Below are 21909 nucleotides of genomic sequence, written 5' to 3' on the forward strand. Positions count from 1 at the left end.
TTAGGCTTTTAGATTAAATGGTTTGCATGTCAAATTGTTGCTTTAGAAGTTTTAACTAGGAGAAAAACAGCACATGGATCCAGCATTTGGATTCAATTTTTCATGCATTAAAATAGACAACAAAACTTGAATCAATATATCTTCTCTACTATTGCGGGTTGGCATAGTCAAGGCTTTAAATTTCGACCGAGATCTGGTCAAGACCGAAACCGAAATGGCCGAAATGGCCGAAATGTACCAAATTTCGGCCGAAATTTCAGAGAAATTTTAGTTAAAATATTATTTTTTTAAAAATTTGTTTACAGAATTTCAGCCGAAAACCAACATCTCACGCCTTTCTACCAAATTTTGGCCAAAATTTTGGGATTTCAGTGGAAATTTCAGTTTCGGTTAGCACTGAAATTCATGCCAAAAACTGAACGGAAAGCACTAGAATTATATGACCTTACCAACTTCTATGTCACAGCCACCAAAGAACTCCCAACAACGTAAAATTTAGGAAAGGTTGTCCAATTTGAGTAACCTTTCAAGCCCCGACATAGCATTTCATTCTCTAATTTGTTCAATGTTTCAAAGGGATCATTAAGGGACATCCATATCGGAACATAATGATCCGTTATTTACTAACCTGTTGGGCCTTGCTTGATAGACTTGGGCCTAAATTTGCTCTCTTGTTATTTGTGGCTATTTACCAATTTTTTTTAAATATTGGAGAATTTGTATGATTAAAGTACAGTGGTCCCGGCATGAATGTATGATCTATAAACCATTCCTTTTTTCAATCCCCAATGTTGATAGGCTGTCCCCCAAAAAACAGTGACCACACGAGGATCCTAACCTTTCGGATGGCAGGGTGTAGGCAAAGTTAGGACTATTTATGGAAACCACATTTTACGGATCAATAATCTACTAATAGGTAGAGTAATGAGTTACTGGTGAGGCTCACAGAGGAGATATTTGGTGAGCCCTTCAACGTAGCCCGACTAATAAATTAGGGGAGTGATTACCATACATGGGGTCCATACTTTTTTGGTCAGCAGGCCCTCAATGTAGACACGCTAATATATAACTAATTGCCATACACATGGGTCTGATTAATTTTCGGGCAATAAGACCTACATATTATGCATACTAGCAGATCATTGACTAGTATATGTGTGAGGTCTATTGTCTTTTGGTTCTATGGAGTTCCACTAGTATACAACTAATTACTTTATGGGATTTGCTGAGCTCCATCGCAAAAGGCTTTTCATGCATCAGGCCAGCCACCTCATGAATGAAGACAAACATCATTCACTAGGTGGCTGGTCAGGTCTATTGTCTTTTGGTCCGAAAAGCCTTTTGCAATAGACGCTAGCAATTCCTTAATTTATATGTTGGTTAACTGATGTGTAAGGTTCATTATTATTTTTTGTTGGGATTTGCTGGGCAATTTTGTGGAAAGCCATGTCGCAGCTCACATTTGCAGGAAAGAACAGCCCCACGTGCTCAATTCTATACGAGGCGCATGTTCTTTCTTGCAAAAGTGAAAAGCGAAATGGCTCTCTGTGAAATTGCCTAGCAAATCTCATTGATATGATGCCATCTCTGTATGACTAATATGCAAGTCATTAGCATACATGTGGGCCCAATTAACCATAAAGGATGTATTTAATTTTATTATTCGGGTAACAATCATCAAAACCAGAGAAATACTTTTCTAAGAAACAAAATGTAAAGGAACAGGCTTTCCGAAGAGAAATACCTTTCCACCTGTCCACGTACAGAATGAGGTACGTTGGTTGAACCGTTGAAGAATGGTAATCACACGAGCTGTAAAAAAAGCACTAACTAAACCATCTTTTCTGAAACAAGCGGGCCATCTATGTCATTTGTCTTTATCTGAGTCGCTATTCACGCCTAAGACAAACGGATATAGTGGCATGTCTAATCTCAGTGCCATTTCTATTATCATCATACACTGAATATTCTATCTATGGTTTTCTACCGCACACCATGTTTTGTGATGATGGATACGGCACTTGTTTTTATTTTATTTTTTTTAAAAAAAAGAAGCTTTGTCTCAGAACGGTTTTTATCAAAATTCTGTTACACATCACCACGAGAGAACGGAAATGCTGCTGCATTTTGGGCAGGTTGTGGATTGAAGGCCCATCTGTCTACATATTGATATAACTTGGCCGATTGGGAAATCATAAGCTACACAAAGGATGAACAAATCATAAGCCATCTCAGGTGACGCGCGTCTGTCGGATTCGTTTCTGTTCAAAGAAATCCAAAAATGGGATGTTATAGGAGATTCAAGAAAAGGTCTGTGTTCACTTCTAATGTAGGATATATCTATTCATTCCTGTTCTGCTTTCTATAGATCTAAGAGTGAGCACAAACAAACAAGCTGTGTCAATATATTTTGGATTTGCAATTTACAAGTGTACCTTTAATAAGAAGTGGGTTGTCCAAGTAGCCATAGTCCATAGATGTAAATGTTGGTTCAAACCCATTTGGAGAAGGAGCTGAAGACAGAGGTGTTGATGACCAAGCAGTTAAAGTGGTCGACATTTGCAGACACTTATCTGCTATAATCAATAACAACAGAAACAATAAATCAACCATTTTCCCTACGCTGCTTGATTTTGTTTGTAGTGTAGGGATTGATTAGAAGTGTTTGATCTCATGTGTTGGGAAGCAGTTCTCGTCATATGTCAAGCGCTACATTGAGCTTCTTACACCCAAGTGATCAGAGGGAAAACAGGAAAGGTTCAAGAACAACGAGGGTGCAACTAAGTACTTGCTTTGCATGCTAAAGGGCCTTCAATTGTAAGTATTTTCCTTGTAGAGTCTGGTTTCTATTAATAAATCAGGCTTTGCGGTAACTAAATCTAGTCATTGTGTTTTTGAAATTTTCAGCTTCATTGGCGAGAGCATTCATGATGACAGGACCATGGTATTTGGATACCGGAAAGAAGGCTCCACTGATCCGACATTTCTATACTTTGCATATGGCCTCAAGGAGGCCAAATGCTAAGTACCAGAATAGAGAAACCAAGTTTTCTAATATTGTTTTTTCCAAGTTTTTGTTGTTCTTCATCGGAGAAAGGAGTCCTGCTACATATATAATGAAGTACGGAATTTCGTTTAGGCTGAAATATTGTTTTTTGAATGATTTTTAAGCTGAAATATTTACCATATAGCAATAGGAAGTTAGGAACTACTGAATTGTTTGAAGCCAAAGTTAGGATTTGAATTGTTCCCATCCAGGCTTCAGGGTTGCGTTTTAGTTTGCGAGCAATCGGATAAAATGTTAAAGATTTCTCAATACAAAATAATAGTTGATGGAAAACAAACCCAGATGTGAACAAGGTAAGTAGGACCAGAAGCTTTTCACCGCCTTTCTTTTGACAGCTCTGGGTCCCTGAGGATGCAGAACAGTCAACAAAAATCAAAAGGGAAAAAGATTAAGCAGGAGTAACAGATATAGGATGCATGCCCCACCTTTGAATGTGATCGAGAATGAGAAGCCTAGGTCCAGGTAGGATTTTCACTTCTCTGAGAGCACTGAAACAGATCAAGGCAGATAAAAGATCTCAGCTTTGCCTTCTCTTTGTGACTGGTAAAGAACTCGGATTATTCTACATGGTAAAAGACTAAACGAAACAAGGAGAGTTTCACTTAACTATCTGTAAGCAGTGGTAAAGGAGAGTCTGTCAGCAGCCCGTTCTTGAAGTTCTTGTCATAGTTTTGAAGGCCAAGGCTAGTCAGCATGCATCTAGCTCTGGCATAAAACATGTCTTCTGCAGGTGGCTGAGAGAAATTCTGACCGAGCTGTGCAACCGAAAAGAGAATCAATTTTCATATGGATATCATTAATTTAAGTTTGCCAATTGGATGATTCGAGAGGATCTGAGAGCAACAGATCAGATTGTAAAAGAAAGGGGGGCTCAAAGTTTATAATAATTAAGATATAAAGCACCTTCGCAAGTAATACAATTTTCAAGAATGCTAATGCCACTCTTCGAGTTCTAGATTGAGGTTTTACAGAAATGCATGCCAAAATTAAATGTAGGTATTGTTGAAAATTGCAGGAATGCCTATTTAAAAAATCATCCAAATAAGCCCAAGTTAAACTACTGTTGAAACATCCGAGGTGCCAAAAAGTAGAAAAGTAGGACATACATACAAAAGCTGATTAAGGGTGTAAAAGAAAAAGAGCCAGGGAAAAAAAAGAGAAGAAACAGAGCCAGGGAGCTTCATATTACTTGTTATTGAGGACAGGAACCAATAGTCTTGCTGGGCTGGCCCTTGGACCTAGAGCCCTCTCAAATGTAAGGATCATTTTTCTTTGATAATAATAAAATGACTGGGTAGTGATAATTCACACATAACAGAACATCATATATTAAGCACAACCACAGTTACAAAGCTTGGATTCGGGAATAATTCAGCAAGGCAACTTATCTGAAAATATGGGAAATGCTTCAGAACTCTTTGTGAAAAATTCAGAGAAATGGCAGGTGTTTTTCTATTCACAACATGTCTATTATATATACATATATACTTATTCTTCACAATACAACACAACAAAAATCATGGAAGGATGGCTAAGTGCATGCGTTTGCTAGTTTAGGATGTGAGTTCAGTTTTTACTACAACGTATTTTCAGCAATTTTGAATCAAATAATATGAGAAATTGACGAATTATTTGTCAAACTTATGTTTAAATGTAAAATACGGGTTTAATCTGGGAAATGCTAGAAATTATAATTGTAAATTGAATTATCGTTTAGGAAAAATTCATGAAATATGCCGACCTAAGCACTATTTCCGCTTATATATCGTATAGGAAAAATGTAAATTGAAATAACATTAAGGAAAAATTCATGTTTAAATGTAAAATACAAGTTTAACTGGAATTAGAGCCTTGACTGGAATTATTTATGAAGAGCAATCCCTGGCTTTAGAAAGAGACTGAGTAGATTATAAACAGGTGAAATTCATTGTCCAGGCCAATAATCGAGATATTAATGAATAAAAAAAAAATGCATTCAATTATGTTTTTTGAAACTTTTTTTTTGAAAGATGACAAAAGATATTGATAGATTATACGAGAATTACATAAGAAAGGGACCAGGAGGCCCCCATGAAATTACATCGTATGAAGGCCTAGGAGATAACTCCAGGTAGTAACAAAAGAACCAAACCTATTCCCCCTTATCTTCCCTTCAAATTACCAGGCAAAACAAAATACCAAACTTTGTGATCTTCAACAAAGATCTTAAAATCCTTTCCTTCATTTAGCGCGAAGCCTTTTGAAGCCCATCCAGAAATCCCTGAAGAAAAGAGGAAGGAAAAAACTCTTCGTCTTCTCCCACTGACCTTTCCAGAAATCCAGGGGATGAGCGTGATTCAATCATGTTTTGTACTATGGCTGGGGCCGTATCCCTAACGGCGTGCCAAACGTTGCTTCGATGCCTTCTATCCTCTGGTCGGCGACCAATGCAGTTGAGGAAAAAATTGCCAATTGCCTCTTCATCAACGTAAGTCATTCCTCTCATCTTGTCAATAATGGAGTGCAACACCATTAATTCTAAAAAAAAATTGCGTCCTCAATTACCAGGGCACGATTCAAGAGGCTCTTCATCATTCATTCCTCTTTTCTTTGTTCAAAAGTCACCTTAGAGAGCAAAGCCCAAAATTCACCCCTAAAATTCTCAGCCTAAGGTTGCCTAAAACCTTACCTATTAAACCTTGACTTAAAAAGCAATCAAGGAGACTTAACAATACACCTGGAGCTAGGTATAAGAGCCCACCGCCAATAGTTGGCGGCTGGAACAACCTAAATGAGAAAAAAGAGGTAATATTCATTCCTCACCTCGAACACCCTTCTCAAGAAAACTAACCTTACATGCATCTAGCTTAAATTTGGCTATAAAATATGTTTTCGAAAATACCCACGGAAGCTACACCTGGAGAGAGAGGCCTTTTCTCCAAGCTTGGCATCCCATCAAAATCTTTAAGTACTGACACGTGCGGGAAAAGCCTAACTTTGGAAGCTTAGGGGGGATAGAGTCATGACCCAAGAGATTACATAAAAGATTTTGTAGCAGTTTCTGTACTTTATTGCTTTTTCGATTTTTCAAGATGGAGGTGACATTCGCACAGCGATTTCTGGCCTTGACATCAGCTAAAGCTTCATCATATCCACTTCGGACTGACTCTATGTTTTGAATTTTGGAATTCAAAAACTGATTGTATCCTTGCAAAGGAGTGTCTCCGAGTTTACTCAACTGAGTTGATCCTGATCCAACAATCTCAAACCGATTTCCTAACTCGTCAACATTGGATTGCTTACTGGAACGCCTACACTCCCCTAAGGTTTCTCGAACGGCCAACTTTACCGGCTCCATGGCCATGGGCTCAGATAAGGATGGAACCTGAAAGGGTAACTTCGATTGGAGGGATTTGATGTCCCGAAGATCTACTTCAATTCTAAAAACGGTTTCCTGAACCCGAATATGGACAAAAGATCCTATTTTGATTATATCCAAGGGGAGGATCAGTGCCGAAGCCACAGTCATTCCATCCAATTTAACTCTTAAAACTTTTCCAAATAACCCACGCAAAGCCTCTACCGTTGAAGACGCCCATACATGGAGAGGGATTCCTGAGAAATTAATCCAGACCGCCTTTTTCTCATGTTTAATAACCGGGCTCCACGCTGAAATAGCGGAGAGAAAGGATCCACAAGCATTTGTATTCATCTCCAAAACTTTGGATGCCATCCTTGCACTGGTAAACATAAATAGTATCTGGTTATGCCCAAAAATCCCTGGTTTTGGAAGGGATGGGATTTTCCAATGAAACCTAGCTCAGTTCCAAATGTCCAAGAGACTCCATTTGTCGTTCAATGGTCTCCCAACCAAGCAAGATTTTAAAAGGTTACTTCGCTCCACCACCTCATTGCCTGAGATGGTGAGAGTCGAAATCCCATTTATGGAGCTGATTGTGATACCCCCGAGTCCGGCCACTGTCCCCCAGAACATTCCTCCTATTTAGGTCTCCAAAATCTCCCATAATCTTTTCCAGTATTGCAGAACCGACACTTGTTTCTCCATCTAAAGTTAAGGTATTTGCAATTGAAGCATTTCCAGTCACCCTTCATCTTCGGGAGCTTGTTCTAACCTCTTTTTTGATGTAGTCTCCTTTGCAAGTTGAAGTCCTAATGGCTTGGGCCTCCTTCGATACAAAGTTACGAGTTGTGCCAATGTTTACCAAGGCTCTAGTCTCAGGCTAGAAGATTTAGGCCAGACGAGGATGAAAAGAGCCCCACTCTTGGGGGCTCTTCCTCAGCAGGAGGAGCACCATCTAAGCTCCCATCTAAAGCAGGTTTACTAGAGGGGATGGACCTCTTTGAAGGAAGAGTTCAGGCCCTCTCTGAAAATATAAAAGAAGACACATTCAGACTTGCGATGCTAAATTATGTTTTTTGAAACTTGGAAATGCGATTGCACAATGCTGACCTTAAAAATGCCACCTTGAACAAGTGCAAAGAAAAGTCCTGATGTGATGACATTGGCTGCCTGATTCGGCCCTCCCATGCCACTGACTAGTGAAAACATGGCTCCTGAACCAAAAGCTGCCACCATACTGCAATAATAATATTATGAAGCAATTATATGAGTTTAATAAAAAGAAATTAAGCTGACAAAGTTAAATTTCACCAGTGTAAATTCTAAACTACAGGGAATACTTGGTGACCCTGAACACACACACACACACACAGTGTCTCACACACACACACAGACATATATTATTGAAAGGAGCAGTAGATAGTAATTAATTCCATGCAATAAAATTATTGAAACATTAATTCATTATGTCCAGCAGTCTCTGCGGAACAGGACTTCAACACTATGTAGATGAATAGCACACATGGAGACACTTCTCCAACTCAAATGCCTGAACCCAACAAGTAGAGGCCTCCAAACCCCAATTGCCGTTGTCCTTGTGCACAGTACGAAGGAACAACTTCAACTGTGCACGGGATGCGGGGGCGGGAGCGGGGGCGGGCACCGCGAGAGAAGATTCTTGCTAAGATTGGTTCTGAGTCGCAGGTGATCCATGATCTATCGACCGACTTGTTTCTTTAACCCATTACAAACACAAAAATTTATGTTGTGCTGCAAAAAACTAGGAGGATCTTCGTTCTGATACTGGTTCTGAACTGGCCTATAGGTTTATTCAAGTGACTGGCGTGCTATACATGGACAAAATGTTGTGGACCATGGTTGGAGAAGGGCATAAGGGGTCAGGCAGAGCAGCTGTTGAAACATGGGAATCTAACCTGTTTGTACAGTCATCTCTTCGCATTAATAGTTACATTATCATATACAAGTATATTAATTGTCACATTATCAAGCAAGTATTATTTCATTAAAGCACAAGATACAGAAAGTGTATAGATCATCGAAAAAAAAGCAATATACTATTAAAATATTGTATAAAGTTAAGAGGGTGATACAGACAGATGCCATATTGTTCGTAGTCTCTAGTAATCTGACAAAAATAGCGTCACACCCTGCAGGGCCTGGGAAGTTGGGTACCGCATTCCCCATCCTATCTTTTTACATGGATTGTTGTGTGCTTCCCTTGCTCTTCTCACAAGACAGATACGAAACTATAAATAATGCCAAATCTGTCATGTGCAATACTTGTCTTGGTGCCCAAACTACCAAATTTTCAAATATATAGTGAGCTTACCAGTATCAGTTAGTGTTCACAACAAATTTCATATGCATGAAAAAGAAAATCACACACATAAAATGCATTGAGATCAAATTTCCCTCTTGCGAGAAGAGGTTTTATTAATTGGTAGGGATCGTACCAAAATTAATTTTGGTAGGGACTTATCCAACGTAGGCCTTTGGATGCTCCAGTGAGAAGAGGCGACTCGTGCCAAGTTGATGGGGTAAAAAGAGGCAAGGGCAGACCGAAAACAACTTGAGTTGAAATAGTGAGGAAAGACTTGATAGCTAGGAACGTAACAGAGAACATGACCTTGGATAGGATAGAATGGAAGAAAATGATCCATGTAGCAGAACCCAACTAGAGCCAGGATTAGAGCCGGGTAGATTCCTTTCACCTTCTTCATGAAATTTTTTTTCTAAATGATTCATTTAGCCGACCATAAAATCCCTACCAAGTTGAAGGGAAAGTTTTATAAGATAGCTGTGAGGCCAGCCATGCTGTATGGCTCAGAATGTTGGGCCACTAAGAAGCAGCATATGCATAAGATGAGTGTAGCGGAGATGTTAATGCTTAGATGGATGTGTGGCCACATAAGGTTAGATAGAATTAAAAATGAAGACATTCGTAAAAAGGTGGGGGTGGCACCAATTGAGGAGAAGATGAGAGAGCACCGCTTAAGATGGTTTGGACATATCCAATGTAGGCCTTTGGATGCTCCAGCCTTTGGATGCTCCAGTGAGAAGAGGCGACTCGTGCCAAATTGGAGTAAAAAGAGGTAGGGGCAGACTAAAAACAACTTGGGTAGAAACAGTGAGGAAAGACTTGATAGCTAGGAACATAAGAGAGAACATGACCTTGGATAGGATAGAATGGAAGAAAATGATCCACGTACAAGAACCTAACTAGAGCCAGTATTAGAGCTGGGTAGATCCCTTTCACCTGCTTCATGAAATTTTTCTAAAGGATTCATTTAGCCGACCCCAACTAGTTTGGGACAAAGGCTTTGTTGAGTTGAGTTGAGTTGAGGTAGGGATCGTACACTTCCGGCTTTATTGGCTGTTAATTACATTTCTTGAAGAAATAAAATAACTCTGATTATCCATCAAGAGGTTTCCTATCTAAATACAACTTTTAATTAATTATCTTTCAAAAAGATCTGATTTTTGTTGACAGATCCTTTCGGATGGTATTTCTTTATACTGACGACTTTTTTCATCTTCCTAAACTTTCTTCATCTTCCATTTGGGGAACTGTCATCTTCATCATCCTTCTCCTAGAGGAGAAAGGTTTTCTCCCTTTAGGGAGTCTCTGGGAAGAGATCCTAAATGGACCTTTAGAGAGTATCTGGAAAGAGATTCTAAAGCGATTTTCTTTTTTCTCTAGAAGGAGAAAGGTCTTCTTTCGCTTGGGGAAACCACCGTCTTTATCTTTTGAGGGAAACTGCCGTCTTTATCATCTTTAGAAAGTCTCTGGAAAAATATTCTAAGGGGATTTTCTTCCTCTCCCAAAGGAGAAATGTCTTCTTTCTTTTGGGAAAACCACTGTCTTTATCATCTTTCTCCCGGAAGAGAAAGGTCTTCTCCCTTTAGGGAGTCTCAGAGAAGAGATCCTAAAGGGACCTTCAGAAAGTCTCTGGAAGAGATTCTAAAGGAATTTTCTCCATCCTTCTCATGAAAGAGAAATGTCTTCTTCGCCGAAGAAAATCTGCAAAAGAAAGAAAGAGGAAAAAAAAGAAATTGTTAGCCCCAAATCTTTTCTCACCTTTCTCTCTTCGTTTTCTTCTGTTTCTCCTTTTGAGTAGCTTTTTCTCCCAGAAGATCCGATCTCTTTGCTAAAGGATCTTCTATCTATTTATAGAATTCTCTTGAAGTGGTTGGCAATTGCCGCCTCACCCCTTATCTTCATGATCTCCACTTCCTCTTTTGTGGGGAGTTACGTAACTTCTTCCTTTTTGAAAACTGGATGACTCACTCTTTCCTTCACGAGAGTTATTTCATTCCCTATCATTTTACTTTAGGGAATAACGTGATGCGTAACCAACCCTTTTCTCTCTCTCTTCTTACTTTAATAAGGGATTTTACTATTATACCCTTTTTGTAAAATTTCGAGTCCAACAATTAGCTATAGAGAATAACTTGGGAAAGCTGTATAATTCAAGTATTGCTTCCAATACCTAAAATCTGTATAAATATCTCCGGTTTAGTCATTGGGTGTAAACTCTGCCATCTGAACAACTAAAGTTCTGATTCACAAAGTAAAATTTCTGAACAGGAGGCAATATATCATTTGGGTGAAATCCAGTTTTCGCATGAAGTCTTCCCTATTTTTGTACATGTCACTGAATTATGTTCTTGTAATTTATAAAATAAAGATTTCATATGCAATGCCCACATCATCAATATTGCACCTAGTGATTTTCCATCAACAAGTGGGCCAAGCCAGCTGCCAAAGCTTCACAGTTCACATGTTATACATAGAATTAGGGATAGCAAAGTTTGATATTTGATAAAATCTCAAGTGATGAAAGAGACATGTTATACATAGAATCTGGGATAGCAAGTTTGATAGTCAATAAAATCTCAACTGGTGGAAGCAACTCTAGATGGCTTTTTTCGCAACTATATATCTTCAAACAAATGCTAGACACCAAGATGCTGAAGACCATGAGTAGTGTCTAGACATAAAAAGTAACTAATTTGAAAGGACTGTTTTATTGTAAGACAGGTTCTCCTAGATAAGATCTATTCCAGGATATGAATTATCCACTGTTGGACAAGGATAAGATCTACCCCAGAATAATAATTTGTCCCAAACAAATAAGGATAGGGACATAAATTGCATTGGAAAGATCTTATACAGAACAACCTATCTATGAATTGAAGGCAATCCAGGAGAAGGTCTTATATGGGTTATCCTATCCTACAATCAAACAGCCCCACGAAGTCCATGCAATTCTGGAAACATCACTGTTCTAAGGTTACCCCCATCATGGAAAGGGTCACAAATGCTAGACCATCCATTTCTCCTGTTCAAAGTCTTTCTATTGGAAAAATTGAAAGCTCAAGACTTACACAGCAAAGCAATAAAAGACAAAGTTTGGCATTGATTGTTTTTTTTTTTTAATAGTAATTTTTCCATTGATTGTTATCTCATGTTTGGACAGTCTCCAATGAAGATCTTTGTACTCCTACGACTTTCACTACACAATAGATTTAGAAACAATAAGTAGCAATTTTTGGTTTTGATTGTTGTCCCATCTAAAGACTTTAGTTAACCTTTCTCCCATCCACTGTATACTCCCATCCAAGACTTTAGTTAACCTTTCTCTTTAAAAATATTTTCTTCCATTTATGTAAAGCTTTAGTTTAATTATGTTAAAGTATAAAAGATTAAATAACGCCATCTCCAACAGCTTAAGCTTTTGGAGAAGTTGGCAAGTTAACATGGTATCAGAGCCAAAGGTCTCGAGTTCAAGCCTCCCAGATAGCAAAAAATCCACATGCGATGGTCGGCCCAAAGTGGGACCACATCTGCCACGTGTTTGCCAAGTGGGCCACACGTGAGGGGGAGTGTTAAAGTATAAAAGATAAATAACGCCTTTCTCCAACAGCTTAAGCTTTTGGAGAAGTTGGTAAGTTAACAAATTATTACAGACTACTAAAGGATTAGTCATGTTGAATGGGCAATGCCCTCATCCCAAGTGGCAATGAACACCTTTTCTATGAAAGAGGTAATGAGACCTAATTTTGTCCAGCATCTTATGTGTAACTGGTTAGACCTTCCTTAATCGACTTCAGTACCCAAAAAACAAAAGACAAATTGAATGGAAGAGAAAAATATAATAGGAGAATTACGAGTCATCTACCTAGTTTGGACATCCTCCACTCCTCTTACTCTCTTCATGATACAAGATATCCCTGCATTTACACCAATCATGACAGCAAAGTTGCGGGCTTGCACCAAGGGACCATATGCAAGAGCCTGCAATTAAAAAAGTAATGATACTCAAATGTACAATAGAAGGAATATATATATATATATATATATATATATAGAGAGAGAGAGAGAGAGAGAGAGAGAGCGAGAGAGAGAGAGAGAGAGAGAGAGAGAGAGAGAGAGAGAGAGAGCGAGAGAGAGAGAGAGAGAGAGAGAGAGAGAGAGAGAGAGAGAGAGAGAAATTATATGATGCCCGACCGTCAAAATAAAGGGCGGAGAGAGACAAACCCTCTCTCCCTTGATTTTTAATCCAAGGGAAAGCACCGTTTTTTACTTTTCCTTGGTTAAAAAACCAAGGCAGCAGGTTTTGTCTCCTTCCGCCTTTTACATTTTGACGGTCGGGCATCATATATATATATATATATATATATATATATATATATATAAGAAAAACGTTTGTGCGCTCAGGCGCATATAAGCTTAAATGCGCTTGAGTGCACAAACAGTGTGGCCCACATTTTTCCGATGATCCAAAGCATTCTTTTGAAAGGCCCTTAAATAGATAGGGAGTCAACAAAAAATCAGCTCCATAGGATCATCCTAACCCATCCATTTTTGGAGCTCAAAATGGACAGATTAGTATAGACCCTATCTACGTAAGGGCCTTTCAAATGAATGCTTTGGATCATCCTAGCAATGTGGGCCCACATGAGTTTTGTGCACTCAAAGCGCATATAAGCTATATGCGCCATCTCTCTCTCTCTCTCTCTCTCTCTCTCTCTCTATATATATATATATATATATATATATATATATATATATACACACACACACACACACACAAACACACACACACACACACACACACACACACACACACACACACACACACACACACACACGCGCGCGCACGCATATATGGGAAAACTGTTTGTGAGCTTGAGCTTATATATCTTATATGAGCTAGGGTGCCACAAAAACATGGGTTCCACATTTTTTGGGGTGATCCAAAGCATTCATTTGGAAGGACTTTATGTAGATAGGGTGTGTACCAAAAATCAGGTCCATAGGATCATCCTAACCCATCCAAAATGAAGGGGAAAATTGACAGACACTGTTTGTCGACAAATCTCCCCATTTTTGCCCTCCACTTTTGGAGCGGTTAGGATGATCCAATGGACTTGATTTTTGGTACACACCCTATCTATGATGGGGCCTTGCAAATGAATGGTTTGGATCACCACAAAAAATGGGGGACCCATGCGTTTGGGCACTCAAGCTCATATAAGCATAGACGAGCTCAAGCTCACGAACAACATCCCTGCACGCACGCAAGCACATACACATACTTCTTGAAATTTAAAGCACAAGCCCCGAGTTGAAATGACCCCACGCCAAAAGTTGTTGTAACATGCCACAGACTAAAATATTGTCACATTAGAAAAATAGTCCACCCTACAAAAAATACCCTCATTTATAAAATGAGAAAGGAATCCCCATGCGAAGATCCATGAGGCCGACTTCTTCCGTTGCAAGTATCTGCTAAATCATTTGCACTTCTGGATGTGTCTAAAAGGAGGGAGTCAACTCTCCATTTTTTTCAATGATAGATAATTTTATTACTAAAATGAAAGACCATGACCGAGATGGTCACTAGAAACAAGCCTGGAAAAAGATCCTTCAAGGGTAGCCTCCTTGACAGCCGCCTCTCAAAGCAATTTTCTCTATCACTTTTTACACCCCGATTTAACCTAATCAGCCTTTCCCTTCTCACCATACATCCTACCTTGATCCTTTAACCACCCCCTTATTTACTTACCCCATTAGCATTGTTTGGGTTATAGTTAGTATTTTATTTCAGATATGATTTTCTAGGACAGATTTTACTGACATCTGAGTTTTTTCATTACATAGTTGTTGTCACTTTTGAAGAATTATTGTATGGAACATGATTTGGATGAATTTAGTTTCTTTGATGGTTGAACTCTTAAGCTTAGCATTTCTTTAAAAATAATTGTTATATTTGACTATTTATGATAAGTTTATGCTGATTCGGGAATCAATGTTGTTTTGTGGGCTTAAGACCCATATATTGCTCCTACATTACAAGAAACTATGTGAACCTGTACGTTTGCACCTAAAACAATTAACAACTCATACTTAATAGGCACAAGTTCTTCAGTCGTAAAGTTAGGATTGTCTCAATCAATACAATTTTAGACAATGACCCATCAGCTCTAATCAGACAGACGTGGTAGTCCAAACAATGCAGTTTTTAGACTGGCTCATTGAAATGTGTGTGCCACAAGTAACTATACTATACAGAAGCAAAGCTCCCCTCGTACACTTTAGGGGAGATTGTTAAAATTGATTTCTTAAGTTGGGGGTGAACCGAATATGACATCTAAATAGTAAAAGGATCCTTTGGCATGCGCCTCTGATAGAACAAAAATGAAGCACCATATCACATACTGAATATGAAAAGTGGAGAAGATAAAATTAATCGAACAATAGATAAATTGGTGGCGAATGGAATTCTGTCATGAACATGGTTTTAAACTTCCACCGACACATGTCGACTTTCGTGCGGACCAAAGTGGAAGTCCGAACCGAAGTCTGAAGTTTGGTTCTTTGCGGTGCACCCACATAACCAAAAAAAAACCCATATATCCATGAAATATTAATGTCATTCCATTAATAAGATGTGTGCGGTGAAAAGTAAAAGAAATGGCGTGATCATCAACTTTCAAAACATTATATTTAGAATGAGCTTTGCTATTCTCGACAAGCGCAATAGGGCATGTCACTAGGTGTTTGATTTGGTTAAACCAATATTTTGTGAATGGCAAGATAAATTGACAAGGAGCAAAAATACAGACACGACTGAGAAGACCGTGACAAGGTCACAAAGAACGTAAAGGGAGAACAAACAAATAATAACGCTGCACTGCCTCAAGAGGGTAGAAAATAAAAAAACCTCCAGACGAGGCCTACCAACCCCCTCTTGAGCAAGGGCGGACTCCTCGATCATGAATCTCATCCATCAGGTGCGCGAACCTCCAAGGAGGGGTATGACTCCCCAGCAACCACCTGATAACATTGAGGGAGACCCCCTCCACCACCAAGATTGGCATGACACTCTCATCCACAAGCCTGATACCATGAAGGACTGCTCATAGCTCGGCTTCATTAGAGTTTGCACGGCCGATCGGACCAGAAAAATCCCACTTAATCCTTACTCGTCGCTAAGGAGCCCACCAACACTGGATGGACCTTGACTAACAAAATTGGAGCCATCAAAATTTAACTTAAACATACTAAGGTGAGGGGGCGACCACCTAGGGCGAGGAGGATCTCTAAGCTCTCCACTAGAGCAAATCTCCTGCCATCGACGCCATAAGTCGGTACTAGTGATGAACCTAAAGCACGGAAGAGACTTTGCACAGAAAATGCATAGAGAAATAACTTTAGAATACATAAAGAACGGGCTTTTAGCAGAGATTCGAAAAACTCTGTTGTTTCTTTCCTTCCAAATCACCCAAATAGTAGCTAGAAGAGATAGGTTCACAGGATTTTACATTTGCTTTTCCACAGGACAAGGCCCAACTACCTAGAAGATCGGCCATACTAGAGGGGAAGACCTACATTATCCCAAATCTCCTGAGAATAAGGCACCAGATAGCTCTAGCATACCTGCAATGAATAAAAATATGGGCCACTGACTCCCCTGCCTCAATGCACAAAGGGAAATTGTGGCGATTCGCTGTGAGAATTCTGTTTAGAAAGGCCGTCCACCCAAAGACACGAACTCTAAGAAGGGCTAGGATGTGCCACACTCTGACCAAGTGCGAGGATTGAGGGCAACGAGAGATGTGATGGTAGAGCAATCGAGAAGATCCCTAAGAAGTCCTAAATCCAAACCTGTTTATCCTTTCTACTCTTCTTGATATAGCAGGAATACAACCGATCCAAGAGTGCTGCCACTCGATCAATTTCTATATACGACCTTGACCATGCTATACGACCTCCCTCCCAGTTGAAGTAGTCTTTAACAAATGCATCCTTATCAACAACTACCAATATAATGTCAGTGAAGGAGACACTAAGGAGGGTTATCTCAGCACCAGGTGTCGTGGCAAAACTTGATTCTGTCACCCTTATAAACTTTCAATATCCCCATCTGGAAGTTGTAGTTTTGCTTGATGATATCCCTCCAAACTGTCATTCTTCCAAACTAGAACCTGGCATTGGAGGACAAGTTACTAGGAGTGGACCCATACTTGCTCGCTATAACTTAGATCTTGCTAAACCATTATGGATGGTTGTCTTGCTTATGTGATGGTTTTGAGGTGTGTCTTTGTGCTTATTCTAGCATTTCCTAAAGTTCCTCCTTAAAATTTCAATATTTCTTTGAACTTTCATAAGCTTCTATGAATTTTACACGATTTCCATAGACTTCTACTAATACTTCTACTTCATTCGGGTCCAAACCGACAATTAAAACCTTGTACATGAGTACCAGATGATGTATATACTAAGAATGAGTTGGGTCCAACTATTTAGATGGTCCGTCGGATGACAAGTTACTAGGAATGTACCCATAGTTGCTCTCTATAACTTAGATCTTGCTAAACCATTATGGATGGTTGTCTTGCTTATGTGATGGTTTTGAGGTGTGTTTTTGTGCTTATTCTAACATTTCCTAAAGTTCTATCTTAAAATTTCATTATTTCTTTGAACTTTCATAAGCTTCTATGAATTTTACAGGATTTCCATAGACTTCCACGGAATACTTCTATTTCATTCGGGTCCAAACTGACAATTAAAACCGTGTACATGAGTACCACATGATGTATATACTAAGAACGAGTTGACTCCAACCATTTAGATGGTCCATCGTAAGAATGCTTTAGTCCTACAGCCCAACAAAAAATAACCCTATGTAGACCTAAAAGTGGGTGTGATAGTATTTCAAATTGTTTGTTGACACGGACATAGTTAGGGAAATCCTCTGAAATTCTTTAAATATTGGACCTTTGACATATAATAGTTCTAAATCGAATCTCTTTAGGAAGAAGATCTTTCATGTAGGAAAAACAACCTAAGAAAGGACTCTATGTCTCTATCTGACTGCTCCCTTTAAGGTCTCTTTTGAAGATAATAGATCAAGCAAGCCCCCACTCTTACCCCTTAGGTGTAGTGACTCCTACACAAATATTTAAAAAGAATACTACCGCAATAGTGCTCCAAAACTGTTTTATTTTTAATGTAAAGAAACAAACTCTATTACACATGCATACCATATACAAATGACCGAAACAAAAGAATCTCGTTATACTATTCTTTGGAAACCAAACCAAACTACAATCTAGATTAGAACTACATATAGCACCATAGATATAAATTCCGTTCCGTTCCGGCCGGAACGGACCGGAATTCTGGTTCCGGACCGGATTCCGGAACGGAATGGGCATATTTTCCGTTCCGGCCGGAATTCCGGTCCGTTCCGGTCGTTCCGGTCGGAATTCCGGTTTCCGGTGGAATTCCGGCCGGAATGGGCGGAATTCCCTGTTCCGGCCGGAAATGCAGAAAAATTCAAAAAAATTCGAAAAAATTCGAAAAAAATTCAAAAAAATTACAAAAATGCCACTAAGGCTGTTGGGGAGTGTATTTTACAGATTTGCCCTCGTTTTATGACCGTTTTATAGTTGTTGGGAGGGCATTTTTCGTCTTTTTCCAAAAAATTCGAAATAAAAAAAAAAAAATCCAAAAAATTACAGAGGGCATTTTTAACTATTTTTTTTGACCGGAACGGAAAGTTTCGACCGGAACACCGAAACGTTCCGTTCCGGTAGCCAAAACGGAACGGCGACCGGAACGGAATTTATAACTAAGTATAGCACTAAAGAATAACTATGGTATTTATTGATAACCACATCAATATGTAACTGACATGGAAATATTTTTTGTTTAGAAAAAAAATGAGGGCTGTTTGACAAGGATCAGATGGCTTTGGCCTTAGAACATATCACTTCTGCTAAATGTTTGCGTTTCCAATCAATAAGCGCAGTGTAATTCTCTATTGTGACATGATCATATGTCTGATTTAGAATCCCTCGAAATTGAGAGAGCTGGGACTTTATACGGGATAGTAAAATTCTATACTCGGGCCGTGCATATTTATTCTCTTGAAAAGATACCGAGAGCTTTGCTAAAAGAATAGAGAGAGCACAACATGGCCCCTCAAGAAGCGCATTGTAATAGTCTATTGAGACATAATCATATGTCTGATTTAGAATCCCTCAAAATTGAGAGAGCTGGGACTTTATACGAGATAGTAAAATTATATACTCGGGCCGTGCACATTTATTCTCTTGAAAAGATACTGAGGGCTTTGCTAAGAGAATCAGGAGGGAACAACATGACCCCCTCACCAGTGAATTGTTCACGCACATCTACAAAGTGATTAGAAAATAATGTCAAGTACAATTCTAGTTACTGGTTGTATCCTCAACTTAAGTTGAATCTGACACAGGTCACTCACCCACATCACCAGTCTCATTTCATGCATTTTGTCCAAGATGAATATTAAAACTAGATATTGATATGCAGTTAAAGGAACCTATGCCCTCAAAATTCACTCAGTAACAAAATATTTAAAATTGGCGCTAAAACAATCCCATTCTTAAATAAGAGATGGATGTTCAATTGTCCACAGCCGAGGAATTGTGAATCATAAACTCATTAATCCAATCATTCAAGAGGGAAAAAAATAAAATATCTGCATTTACATGAAAAAAGGGGGGAAACAGAGAGACAAGAAGTAGCAAACAATCCACGGTCAAATAACTAACAAGCTGACATTTCATTGTTGTTGTTGTTTCTTCTACATCTTCAAAGATAAAAGCAAAAACCAAGAATAACCCATGTTCTCAAATTCTCATAAGAAGACCAAAAAAAAAAAAATAATAATAATAATAAGAGAAGTTAGAGTAAAGGAATTGTTAACCTGGGCTTGCTTGAGAGAAGCTATGGCTTGCGGATTGAGGGCGGGCTGTAGTGGAGGTGAGACGTCGGGGGTTAGGGTTCCCATAAAGGTTCCGATGGCGGCGCCCTGAGCGGCGCTGGTGGCGGTCACCACCGCGGCCTCCACCGGCAACGACTGTTTGGCAAGCCACGTCCTGAACCCATTCTCCAACTCCTTGAACAGGGTTTGCACTTGGGCTATTGGGTTCGGAGGAGGAGGAGGCATGCTCTTATTCACCACACCCCCTCTCCCTTCCATGCCTCCAAACAACAACAACAACCTCTTCTTCCTATCCTACCGCTGGCTGTAAATGGATTAAAGCGTTTGGGGAAATTGGGGTTCAGGCTAAATTCACTCTTACACTAGAATGATGAGGATCGTTTATCTGATGGGTCCATAATGCGTCACAAATCTACAAACGATCTACCATTGAATTTTCTCGACACAGGGTTTGATAAGGGATTAAGATCATCTGACTCATGGGTCCCACAAGATTAACAACCCAATCATGTGTTACCTGTTAATCTCCTAGAAAACCATTTCCTTGATTACAATTTATTTATTTATTTTTATTTTTATACCGGAAGGTTGTCCATGGTTAAATAGATTAAAAGAAACGTGGGGGTATCCAATTTGTTTTATAATGTTTTCTTATAACTTAGCTTTGTAGATACTCTAGATGCAATAGTTTTGTAGATACTTTAGAATGCTAGCAGATCGGTCGGTCCACCTAAGTAAACCAAACCAGAATATTAACTCGAACAGCTAGTTATGGCAAGCCATGTGCACTGCCCATTGGTTCTACATATTTCTAAACTACTCAAAAGATGCTTGCTTCATTACTATTTCAAGTCATATCTAAAATGAACCCTTTCCAGTTCATTTTATTTTGACAAAGTGGTACTAGGACTCGTTTAGATACACGAAAAAAAAAACAGTTAGTACCCATCTCCATAGACTTAATTTCCTTCTTTTTTTGGTTGATAAGCTGGGATTGAACCTTCGGCCTCCAAGTTGAAGAACGAAGCCTTGAGTCCTTGACCATTGGGCAAGAAGACTCAATCCTGACAAAAATATTTGGATCATTTCTCGACTTGTGCATGTCATCCTTGCAGGTACCCATACTATCGTTCTCTTAAGGACAAATATGAACCTAAAATGATCATATTTATAGGAGATTATTCTTTTATTCCATGAGTTGAACTCAAATAATACTCGACTTCAAAGATAGAAATATGAATATATTAAGTCTAGTGTTTTAAAACGCGGATGCTAACCCTAAAGCGGCCAAAGAATATTATAGTTGACCCAGTACGGTGCAATCAAGTATTCAGGTTGATACGACGGTAGAATCAAAGGAGCTTTGATGGGTTTGTGGGGCAAAATGTGGACTTGAAAGAGTCAAGGGAGCTTTGATTAGGGCTGCAACTCGGGTCGGGCGGGTCGGGTTTTGGAGAACCCAACCCTACCCGAGAAATATCTCGGGTCGGGTCGGGTTGGGTTTTTTTTCGGAAAACCCACGATTCCCAAACCCGGCCCTACCCATGATAAATCTCGGGTCGGGTCGGGTCGGGTCGGGTTTTTTCACGTTGACGCAATTTTTTAAAGAAAATTCTTGTTTGGCAAGGCAACTCAACTCATAGAAGAAGTTATACTCACATTACACTTGAATCAAACAATGATGTAATTACACTCACATTACACTTGAATCAAGCAATGCCGTAATCAAACAATGTTGTAATTACAATCAAACAATGCTGAATCAAACGCTTGAATCAACTCAACTCATAGAAGCAGAAATTACACTCACATACAATAACAGTGCGTGCGTGGGTTTTCACTTTTAACTTGTAACTAACAATAGAAAAAATGTACATACTATAACTTATGTAACTCGGGTCGGGTCGGATCGGGCCCCTTCAAACCCGGCTCGACCCGAGATTCATGCGGGCTTTTGAATGCTAAACCCGGCTCGACCCGAAACCCATGAAACCTGAACCCGACCCAGGTTATTTTCGGGTCGGGTCAATGCGGGTCGGGTAAAACCCGGCTCGAGTTGCAGCCCTAGCTTTGATGGATTTTGTAGGGCAAAATGTGGACTTGAAACAGAAGGTGGCCAAAGGTAAAAGGGAGTTGACTCAGGCGAGTTGACAATGACATGGATGAGTTTTGAAACTATGTATTAAGTAGCATATTTTTTA

The 21909-nt window shown here is 39.3% G+C and overlaps 1 protein-coding gene across 3 annotated transcripts; it reads right to left on the reverse strand.

Moving 5' to 3' along the window:
* Positions 1-1829: 1829 nt before the first annotated feature.
* LOC143848690 (chloroplastic import inner membrane translocase subunit HP30-2-like) lies at positions 1830-20042 on the reverse strand. Of its 3 annotated transcripts, none has more exons than XR_013235843.1 (8): positions 19691-20042; positions 12611-12726; positions 7518-7644; positions 3673-3822; positions 3493-3554; positions 3346-3412; positions 2436-2576; positions 1830-2261 (listed from the first exon to the last, which is right to left on the reverse strand). XR_013235843.1 is itself a non-coding variant. In XM_077357998.1 (6 exons), exons 1-6 carry the CDS (start codon positions 19964-19966, stop codon positions 3382-3384), a joined length of 762 nt encoding a protein of 253 aa, XP_077214113.1. In that variant the 5' UTR covers positions 19967-20040; the 3' UTR covers positions 3130-3381. The 3 variants fall into 3 exon arrangements, 1 of the variants encoding a protein (XP_077214113.1); XR_013235697.1 differs by having other exon boundaries at positions 1831-2261; positions 2436-2573; XM_077357998.1 differs by lacking the exons at positions 1830-2261; positions 2436-2576 and having other exon boundaries at positions 3130-3412; positions 19691-20040.
* Between the last annotated feature and the right edge of the window lie 1867 nt (positions 20043-21909).

Source organism: Tasmannia lanceolata, unplaced genomic scaffold (assembly GCF_043159265.1).
Source record: "Tasmannia lanceolata isolate RefF3 unplaced genomic scaffold, GAP_Taslan_0.1 ptg000001l, whole genome shotgun sequence".
In the NCBI taxonomy this organism is placed as follows: domain Eukaryota; kingdom Viridiplantae; phylum Streptophyta; class Magnoliopsida; order Canellales; family Winteraceae; genus Tasmannia; species Tasmannia lanceolata.

What these genes read in the sequence shown, in the direction of transcription:
- LOC143848690 (XM_077357998.1), bottom strand. Translation starts at nt 19,966, where the DNA reads ATGGAAGGGAGAGGGGGTGTGGTGAATAAGAGCATGCCTCCTCCTCCT. An exon ending in CTTCTCTCAAGCAAGCCCAG is followed by an intron (nt 12,727 to 19,690) that starts GTTAACAATTCC and finishes TTTTAATTGCAG; the next exon opens with GCTCTTGCATATGGTCCCTT. An exon ending in TTCAAGGTGGCATTTTTAAG is followed by an intron (nt 3,823 to 7,517) that starts GTCAGCATTGTG and finishes TCGGTTGCACAG; the next exon opens with CTCGGTCAGAATTTCTCTCA.